At 49.7% G+C, this 10619-nt stretch overlaps 1 protein-coding gene, 1 non-coding gene and 1 pseudogene across 2 annotated transcripts; 1 reads left to right on the top strand and 2 right to left on the bottom strand.

Moving 5' to 3' along the window:
• Positions 1 to 6231: 6231 nt before the first annotated feature.
• On the bottom strand, positions 6232 to 6350 carry LOC123500857. Its single transcript, XR_006673477.1, has one exon. It is a non-coding gene; the product is annotated as a 5S ribosomal RNA (ribosomal RNA).
• A 1599-nt stretch (positions 6351 to 7949) lies between these two features.
• Positions 7950 to 8342, top strand: LOC123500854 (annotated as a pseudogene).
• A 1618-nt stretch (positions 8343 to 9960) lies between these two features.
• On the bottom strand, positions 9961 to 10586 carry LOC123500852 (histone H2A). Its single transcript, XM_045249445.1, has one exon. It carries the CDS (start codon positions 10362 to 10364, stop codon positions 9993 to 9995), a length of 372 nt encoding a protein of 123 aa, XP_045105380.1. The 5' UTR covers positions 10365 to 10586; the 3' UTR covers positions 9961 to 9992.
• Between the last annotated feature and the right edge of the window lie 33 nt (positions 10587 to 10619).

The following is a 10619-nucleotide window of genomic DNA, read 5'->3' as shown; positions in this document are numbered from 1 at the left end:
ACAATTGTTGTAGCCAAGATGTCTCAGGGATTTCGCCGTGTCAGGTCACTCACCACTCCTTTTTCCTAACTAAATGAATATTGAAAATAAAAAAAAAAACTTTTCGCGTAACAATTCTTCATAAACCACGTACTGTACATACATATATCTATGATAAATTTACATTATATCCTTTCCTTATATGAGAATGTAATCTCTCTCTCTATTCGTTTCACTTCACTAGCACTATTCACGCACTGCACTACACTGAGTGTCACGTCACAAAGAGTGTCAGAGGAGTTGGCAGTGTCTGTCTCCACTTATGTGCCATCAGTTTGACACTGTGTGTTCATCTCCTGGACGTGAGGCACCGCGGCCGTGAACAAGTTCCACATCCTGGAGACGCGTCCTGCGAAGGTGCGTTGATGCTGACACCCGTGGGATCGCGGCACCTCTACGGCGTCACCACCATTGAGCACCGTTCTCGTGCTCCGTGCGGTGACTCTTAGAGGATGACGCAGCCCTGCCAGATGTGGCACTCTTTGCACCTGTGCCTTATGGAACACTACGATCGCCGCCACGTCTCTGCGGTGTTCCAGTGAATCAAGGGACGCTCAGGCTCTGGGTGAGGTGGTATTGCAGCATCTACTAGCCGTATGGCGCGGCGTTGGATGCTGTCCAGTCTCCTTCTGTGTGTGGCGGCACAGGACATCCAGGAGAGAGCTGCGTACTCAAGGTGGGGCCGCACCTGTGCCTTGTACAGCAGCAGTCTCCCTTCCTGTCGAGGAAACTGGCGATCCTTCTGAGAGCGGAGATCCTGTGAGAGGCTTTCTTGGCAATGGTTTTGACATGCCTGTCAAACCTCAGCCCTCGATCCACCTCCACTCCAAGTATCTTGACGTCATCTTGGAGTGGGAGAGCAGCAGCGCCAAAAGACAACTTTCCTGCCATTGCTGCCATGGCGGCTGGGGACCGAGAGACAACCATTGCTTGTGTCTTCTCCGGCGCGAATGTCACTTGCCAGCGAGCACCCCACTCCTTTATCACTCGTAGCTGCTGATTGATGGCCTCAGCAGCCCGCCCACTGTCCTGGCGTGGATAGGTATAGGAGAGGGTGCAGTCATCAGCATAGGCCATGACTCCTGGCAGTAGCTGGAGAAGATCATCCACGTAGATATTCCACAGGAGTGGGCCAAGAATTGAACCCTGTGGCACTGATGCCTCCACAGGCAGGGACTCAGATGTTTGCCCGTTGACAACCACCTTGAGGCTTCTGTCCTGCAGGTAATTTCCCAAGAGTCGTAGCAAGCCACCCTGGATGCCTTTAGCACGAAGCTTTTCTAGTAATCCGTTGTGCCATACTTTATCAAAAGCTCCTGCTATGTCCAAAGCAACCACTATAGTGTCCTTGCCGTCGTCGAGGGCGTCCTGCCAATGCCTGGTGAGAAGCATCATTAGGTCGGAGGTTGACCTTCCAGGTCTGAACCCAAACTGTTGGTCTGAGAGGAGGGCATTGTCCTTGAGATGGCTACACACCACCTCTGCCACGACCCTCTCAAACACTTTACCCACCACTGACAACAGGGATATGGGTCTGTAGTTTTTGGGTCCGTCCTGGAGCTTTTTGTGTACGGGAACTACTCGAGCCTCCTTCCACACTGAAGGCCAGACGTTTTCCCGTACACAAGTTGTGAAGACTTGGGTGAGAGGGGCAGCCAGTTCCTGGGAGCATCGCTTCAGCAGGTGCGGGCTGATGTCATCAGGGCCGGTGGCTTTCTGTGTGTCCAGCCCCGCAATAATCGCTTCACCTGCTGATGCGTCACCTCCACCATGGTGACAGTCTTCTCACATTGCTGGACCAGCTGAGGCGGTGGCTGCTGTGGATTCCCGACCTTCATTTTTCCAGCAAACAAGGAAGCCAGCAACTGTGCCCTCTCCTTACTGCTGGTGGCGACAGTACCGTCCTGCTTGCTGAGGGAGGGATGGATTCTTGGTGGCCAGTTCCTTGTTTGTCCTTAACAAGAGACCACCAAGTTTTGTTTCCTACGCCAGTGCCACACAGTTTCCGGCGCAGGCTTTCCTCCCACTTTTTTAAGGCCCACTTGCTGGTTACCACCATCCTCCTGCATGCAGCCCTGTGCAGGTCCTTGTTGCGCCGAGTCGGGTTCCTCTTGTAGCGGAGCCAGGCAGCATACTTTGCCTCGGCAGCAACACGGCAACGGTAGCCAAACCATGGCTGATCCGTCGATCTGGTGGTGTATTCCCTGTGTGGGACGTGGCGTCTCTGGAGGGCGAGAAGGTGAGAGGTGAGTGCAAGTGCTTCACTCTCTGCTCCTCCCTGTAGCAAAGTGGCCCATGGGGTGTGGGTCAGGTCGCGGCGCAGGGAAGCCCAGTCTGCTTTGTTCCACAGCCAGATGGTGCGGGTGGTGGCCTCGTCCTGAGCCACGCCCACTTCCAGCTGTGTCAGTACAGCGTGATGGTCAGAGCTGCCCACGAGCCCCAGCTGATGACACTGAAGCTTGTCTTCCTGGTAGTCTGAGATGACAGGGTCTAATGTCCCTCCTCGTTCATGTGTGGGGAAGGTGACATGATCTGTCAGACCCTGCACCTCAGGAGATTCTCGTAGGCGTCTCTTTCCAGGTGGTGATTGAGATCCCCACAATCAGCACGTGGCTGCAGCTGTGTGCCATCATCAGGTTGTCTAAGGTCTCAGTCAGGTACAAGAGTGAGTCAGGCCCTTGTCGCGGGGGCGATACAGGGCACACAGCAGGAGGGCTGAGCGGTCTGCCAGCATTACTCGGAAGTACATCATCTCCATCATTGGAGGCGTGTCTATGTCGAGTAGCTGGGCCTGCATTCCTTCCTTGAAGCAGACAGCCACTCCACCTCCTGTTCGCTCCTGTTGGTCCCTCCTCACCCAGTGGGTGAAGCCCTGCATCCTGCCATACGTGGGCTCCACCTCACTGTTCAGCCATGTCTCAGTCACCACAACAACGTCTGCATTGTGTCGTTGCACACAGTTGTGGTATAAGTCTGCAAGGTTAGTCCGGAGACCACGGACGTTGCTAGAGACGACCTTTAGTTGGCGGCGGGGGCAAGCTGGCTGTACCATGGTGAGGGATGGTAGTGAGCGAGGCCTGCTAGTCCGAGGTGGTGGTTAGGGTCCGCGGCCGACTGCTGGTACTGGTGAAGAGGAGTGGTCCACTGCCGCCCTGGTTCTGATTCCAGATACCAGGCTGAGGAAGGAGTGGGCGAGGTTGTGGCAAGGACTGAAATGAAGTGAGGGGGTGGGCGGGCTGAGGCGCTGCAGGTGGGAAGGGTGTGGCTGTGTATCTTTCCACCGTAAGAAGCCGCTGTAGGAGACGCTCCTGACGTAAATCGTCAGTTCTGGCGTGGCAAGTAGCAGAAGTGTGTCCTTTCCGTGAGCAGTACTCACACACTTTTGCCTTGGCTCGCTTTTGTGTCTGCTTGGTGGCCTGGTGAGTCCTCAGTCCTTCGCTGGACACCCTCCTCGCGTCCTGCTGCACTTCCTCTTAGATTTCTTTTTCTCCAATCTCCTGAAGTGGTCTGAGGAGAGGTTCGTGGGCGAACAGAGGCACCGCGATCTACTCCGTTCGCTGTGTTTATGGAGGAAGAGTCCCTGCTGCTCTGTGTGGCGGTAGACGTGGTAGTGAGTACCGAGCAGTCACTCTGTGTGGCAGAAGGAGTGACAGTGGACGCTGGGGAGGTGTCACAGTCGCTCTGTGTGGCGGTGGAAGCAGTGGAGGTAGGCGGAGCGGTCGTTGTTTCCCGGGCAGGCGAAGGGAAGGTGGAAGTGGAGAAAACAGCTGCGTACCGGATCTGTTGCGGTTTATCCGAGCTCCACCACGTCCTCCACCTCTCAGAGTCCTGACAAACCACCTCCCAGTGTTCGTCAATTGACTCTGCGTGGGCGCTGACTGCCTGAGAGCGTGTGGCTACTTGCGTCTGGCGCTGTTTTGACGCTATCAGCCTGTCTGCTACTCTGAGAGCCGCAGCAAACACGTCTCTGTGCTGTATGATCAAGTCTCTGTCGTCCTGAGGACTTAATCACACAGTTTTGTTGAGAGGCTTCCTCAGTGAGCTTCTCAACTAGTGAAACTAGCTCTCCTCTCTCCAAGCCCTCCCACTGACTCTCCCACTATCGTCCGGTAGTGGCGTGGGGTGTGTCAGTCTCGCTGATGTAGATGACGGGGTCCGGGATGTTTGCTTGGAGTCGTAGCTGTTCCGTGTAGCTACACTTAAAGACTGGCGTATCCCCAAGGCAGCTGTTGTGACAAAGGTTACGGCAGGTTTCCTCGTCACAGCTCACGTGTTGAGTCTTAAGTGTTGCTTTGCCACAAACGCAACACCAATTCTGTGGCTGGTAGCCAGGCAAGTCTCGCCTGGCTATGGGGCGATGGGCGGGCTGGACATTGTGGGAGAGGATTAGTGATTCCCTGGGGAATTGTGGAGCCAGGTGTGGGAGCGACAACGAGTGTTGGCTCTAAACGACACGTACGACACTAACACACTCGTGAACACAGACACTAAACACTGGCACAGAACACAAAGCACTTCCCACAGGCGCACAAAAACACACGACACTAACTACCTCTCCCACAAGTCAAGCCAAAACCAGCCACGGAGAGAGAGATACAGGTAGAGAGAGAGAGAGAGAGAGAGAGAGAGAGGGAGAGAGGGACAGAAGGATCCCACCGACAATTCTAGACGATTTTTTTTTTTTTTTTTTTTTTTTTTTTTTTTCCCGTTTACATGATTTTACCGGGTATGTGCATAAATCGCAAAATTAGAAAATGGAGTGATTTTCGCGCGTCCCCCCTCCCCATTATCGAGCGGGGGGCGGGCTCTCGACCCGCCCCCAAATTTGATTTGGCTAATTTGCATAAATTTGCATAAAATTTCCATAAATTAGCAGAAACATTGCATACATTAGCCCCTACCGAAAAAAAAAAAAAAGTTGACAATTTCACAATATAATTATTTCAAATGCAAGGGCCACCAACATATAGCATAAAAATCCTAATATATACACAGACACACTTTAGCAACTACGATCCACAAGAAAAAAACATTATATTTTACATACAAAGAATATGATTTCTCAAACATACCTGACATCAGCAAAGCAACCATTTTAGATTCTAAGGTCAAATTAGGATGGATGGATGATGTAAAGATAGCAATCGATCATTTCATTCACCAAATACCCACTGCAACATCGCCAAGACAAATTGTTAATCAGATTATTATAGTCTGAAGATCACTTAGACGTTGCCATTTTTGGGAATTTCCCGGCCTGCGGCGTTGCTGGGCAAATTAAGGGATTAGAGCCTATGTGTCAATGAGAACCTTGCTCCCCACACACACCATGGATTAACACGGTCACTTTGACCTGTGACCTCACTCGGTCACCCAGAAGGATGTGACAACGCTCGGAGGAAACGTTGTCAAGCATTGTTGTTGCGTTTGCAAAACCAATGCAAAATTTATTTAAAATAAACACAAATTCCTCTAACTTGCCTCTTTAGAGCATCACAATGTATATGTACTACAACACCATTCAGTTAAAAAGTATTAAGTACCTGACTTGGGGCGCGTATTGGTACACGTGTGACAGCGCCGCAGGCAGGAAAATCCCAAAACGCCAACGCCTAAGTGATCTTCATAAAATGGTCAGACTATAGTGTGCGTATTTATTAGCGTGTCGTGTGTCACGGTTAGTCTGACGGCTTGCGTCTTTCCTCCTCCCACAGCCGCTGCAGTGACTTTCTAGTTTTTTTTTTTTTTTTTTTCTTCTTCAGACTTCAATGGTTAATGTCCAAGCTCGACAGAGCACAGCACACGTCCGTGCAGGTGGTCATTCTTATCCCCTTCCCCCGGCACCAAGCTAGGCTAGCGGTTCGATGCAATTTCTCTATAGGAGAGAAAAAAAAATTGTCAGTTCGAGTCCTCTCCTACTCATGTGTGTTTAGAATACACAGTTTTGTCTGGTAATTCAGGCACGAGGTAGTACAAGAATAAATGGATGAATTAACAAAGAATAAAATAAGCAGGTAAAACAATATAAGAATAGACAAATCAAACCTTCTTCTTCTTCTTCTTATTATTATTATTATTATTATTATTATTATTATTATTATTATTATTATTATTATTATTATTATTAATAATAATAATAATAATAATAAAATAAATAATAAATAAATAAATAGATAAATAAAAATAATGGAATGCCAACAACATCTGGTGTTCCCAGGCGGTCACCCATCCAAGTACTAACCGGACCCAACGTTGCTTAACTTCGCTGATCGGACGAGAAGCGGTGTGTTCAACGTGGTGTGGTCGTTGGCACTCGATGTGAGATTTTAGGCCGATTTAAATTCTTCCTGGCTTGCCCTACTATACTCCGTATACCCTGTGAATCAAGTCCTTTCTAGGTGTTTCTTGGTTTAATATCGTTTCCCTATTGGATTAATCTCTCTCTCTCTCTCTCTCTCTGTCTGTCTGTCTGTCTGTCTGTCTGTCTGTCTGTCTGTCTGTCTGTCTGTCTGTCTGTCTGTCTCTCATTCTTCTCTCTTCTTCTTCTTCTTCTTCTTATTATTATTATTATTATTCTGACACAGACTCAGTCTGCCTCCCTCTGTGGCTGGCTGGCTGGTTGGCTTGTTGCTCGCTGCATGCATGCCGCTGGCTGGAAAATCTGGCACCTCCTCCGACTCGATATTATTTAGTTTTACGCCGTTTTCTTGCTTGCCTCTCGGTTGTACGTCTCGGATGCGTGGTCCGAGGGTCAACGACGAGACGGAGACCGTGTTCGTATGACCCAGCGATGTTGGATCAAGTGGGAAAAACAGGAAATATTGTTACCCTACTACAACCGGGAAGGCACCAGTTACATATATATTACCGCGATCCTAAAATGTGACGACACACACATTCCTCTCAGGCAAGCGAGAGAGACAACACATCCGCGATGGCAGCGCAGCAGCACCAGGGTACCTTCAAGTGGTACAACAGAAAGTCTGGCTACGGCTTCATCCGTGATTCCGTAGCCAACAAAGACTTCTTTGTACACTACTCTGGCCTGAAGAGAACCTTCAGGAAAGTGTTACCCGAGAAGGAGACCACGCCACCTTCACCACCTTCAAGGGAAGAAGGGACCAGAGGCCAGAGAGGTGACTCGGGAAGGCAAACTGAACGCCCTCCTCCCGCCCTAAATCGTCTCCCAGGGCCGTGAAAACAGCAGAAGCGGATCTCAAGATCAAAGCCTGCATCTGTACGGCGCAGGTACTCGCAGGCAACAACACCCGCCGCCTGCAGACCTTGATACCGCTTCTGCTGAAGCACAACGGGCTACCTGCCATAAGCATCCCGGAAGAAGCCTTCACCACCACACGCCATCACACCCAGAAGACACAGGAAAACGCCAGCCGCCCAAAGAAGAACCTCGCCACGAAGATCCGCATGTGGAGGAGAACGGGCAGGAGGAGGAAGAGGAGGAATATGAGGTCGTGGACGTAGTGGGCACAGATACAAGCCTACACAGCCACACCACAGACCCGCCTCACCACACCACTGCTTCCCTTCACCTAAAGAAGGCCAAAAAAAAAAGGAAAAAAGAAGACCACCCCAGACGCTGCCACAACCACCAAGGGCATGAGCCTGTGGCAGTGGGACACCAAACAGCCAGGACGAGGCACCACCCACCAAGAACTACTCCCAGACTGCGAGAAACTCATTGCCGACATGCTGAAGAGCTCCAACAAGACCAGCGACTCTTCCGACAACGACACAGCCAGAACGCAGAAGAAGCGGCACCAGCGCCGCTAAGAACAGAACGGGCCACCATAGCCCGTGTGGGTATTTTATGCAATCAATCAATAAATAAAAAAAATGTGAGTCACACTCGTGAGCGAGACGTCGTATCACTACTACTACTACTACTACGCAGCAGCGCCTCATCATCTGTCACCATGACTGGCCGCGGCAAGGGAGGCAAGGGACTTGGAAAGGGAGGAGCCAAGCGTCACCGTAAGGTTTTGCGTGACAACATCCAGGGCATCACCAAGCCCGCTATCCGTCGGTTGGCTCGCCGAGGCGGCGTCAAGCGCATCTCCGGTCTCATCTACGAGGAGACTCGTGGGGTGCTAAAGGTGTTCCTCGAGAACGTCATCAGGGATGCCGTCACCTACACCGAGCACGCCAAGCGCAAGACCGTCACTGCCATGGACGTCGTCTACGCCCTCAAGCGTCAGGGACGTACCCTCTACGGATTTGGCGGTTAAATCTGGTGTCTCGAATTTGGTGTCAACAACAGCAACTGCAAAAACACCATAAGAAAAGAGTCAACATATCCCGGACCTTTTATAGGTCCACACAAATGAAGAGAAGGAAAAAGTTATAGACTAACACTACTAGGAGTATGGTTGTTCCAAGTAAAAGTGTTGTCCCTACTCTTTACGTCATTATTACAATTTGTGTGTGTGTTTTTTTTTTTTTTTTTTACCTTTTCTTTCTTTTTTTTCTTTTCCCTTCTTTCTATTTGTTTTCCTCTTTGTTTTATCACTCAAAGGTAAATCAGATGAAAGAGAAAGAATTATCAACTAAGTGATGTGAGGTCAGACACCAACCGCTGCTACAGGTGCTGTTTGTTTGTTTGTTTGTTAAGCTTCCGCCCATTAGTGGCGCAGGCAATTTTATTTCTTTATAGTGGTACCCATACAAGGAGGGAGGGTCCATATCAACACCGAAGCGCATCATCATCATCATCATCATCATCATCATCTTTAGTGTAGCCACCTAGATAGAACCTGGGTACCGCGGTGACATGTAGGTAGGTAGGTACCTTTCATTAAATCCCCCTCGCCGACTGACATACCTTCAAAACGGTGTGTGGTGTGATTCTTTCGAGCCGACGCGTGAACGTCTGTCTGTCTGCCCGATCCCACGTCCACCACCTTATCCACTATGGTCTGACCGCTTACTTGTATGGAGATCTTTTAGGTTTTTTTTTTTTTTTTTGTTCCTGCCGGGAATTTTCCGGCCTGCAGCGCTGTCACACTTGTACGTACCAATACGCACCTTAAAGAACAAAAAAAAAAAAAAAAAAGTTGGAGAGTTTCTGTTTATCTTTAAATATATTTTGCATTGTTTTTGCAAACAAACACAGCAATACTTGACATCGTTTGATCCGCGCGCCCTCCCCTCTCGGGGATGACCGCCGAGTGAGATCACAGGTCAAAGTGAAAGCGTTAATCCATGGGCCACTCACTCCCTCCCTGTCCCTACCTACCACCTACCAACCAGGAGGGAAGCAAGAGAGGGGGGACACTTGCACGCACCAATACGCACCTTATGTCAGGTAGGTACTTAACACTTGGTAATTGAACGGTGTTGTATTATATACATTGTGATGCTCTAAAAGAAAAAGAAAATGAAAAAGAAAAGAAAAAAAGAAAAAGAAAAGGCAAGTTGGAGTAAGCTTCTTGTTTATCTTTGAACATATTTCGCATTGTTTGTTTGTTTTTTTTTTTGCAAACACAGCAATACTTGACAACGTTTAATCCGCATCTCTTGGATGACTGCCGAGTGAGATCACAGGTCATAGTGACCGACCGCGTTAATTGATCCCTGTCCCGCTAGTTACCTACCAGCCAGGAGGGAAGCAAGAGAGCAAGACAGAGGGGCGTGTGCGGGAAGCAAGGTCCTCATTGACACACGGGCTCTAATCCCATAATTTGCTCAGCGCAAGGTGTTTTTTTTTTTTTTTTTTTTTTTGCAGCGCTGCAGGCCGGAACAAAAATATAAAGAGAAAAAAAATCTACCATTAGCATTTCTATCATTCATTATCAAAAAAATATATATACCATCATTATTATTAATATCATTGTTAACACTATAGTCTATTCAATTCTCTAGATGTGTCAATGTGTGGCTCGAAGAGGAGCCGGATATATATACTTGTTGGTGATGATATTGAGGAGGAGAGGGATTTACTTCTTCTCGGTCTTCTTGGGAAGGAGCACAGCCTGAATGTTTGGCAGCACGCCACCCTGTGCAATGGTGACCCCGGAGAGGAGCTTGTTAAGTTCCTCGTCGTTCCGGATGGCCAGCTGCAGGTGACGTGGGATGATGCGAGTCTTCTTGTTGTCGCGGGCGGCGTTGCCGGCAAGCTCGAGGACTTCGGCGGCCAGGTACTCCATGACCGCTGCAAGGTACACGGGGGCGCCAGCCCCCACTCGCTCGGCGTAGTTGCCCTTCCTCAGGAGGCGATGAATCCTGCCGACCGGGAACTGGAGTCCAGCACGGCTGGAACGGGACTTTGACTTTCCCTTCACCTTTCCTCCTTTGCCGCGTCCGGACATGGCGAGTAGTGGTAGTAGGTGGGATTAACAAGTAGTAGTGGTATTATTAGCAAGTAACACTCCGTCAGCTGCGGGAGCGAGTCGCTGTGTTGTGCGTTATCTGTTCTTCGGCGGGCTCGTTTCCTCTATATAAAAGGAAGATCGGATCAGCGCGTAACACGTAACGCCCAACCGGGAGGCTGGCTCTCGCGGCGACTCGCGATCCTGAGCAGGATTGCTTACATAAATGGCACTCTGCAAGTCGGGTGCAACACA

This window comes from Portunus trituberculatus, unplaced genomic scaffold, assembly GCF_017591435.1.
Source record: "Portunus trituberculatus isolate SZX2019 unplaced genomic scaffold, ASM1759143v1 PGA_scaffold_499__1_contigs__length_38706, whole genome shotgun sequence".
Classification (NCBI taxonomy): Eukaryota; Metazoa; Arthropoda; class Malacostraca; order Decapoda; family Portunidae; genus Portunus; species Portunus trituberculatus.
This window is presented reverse-complemented; position numbering and strand designations above follow the sequence as displayed.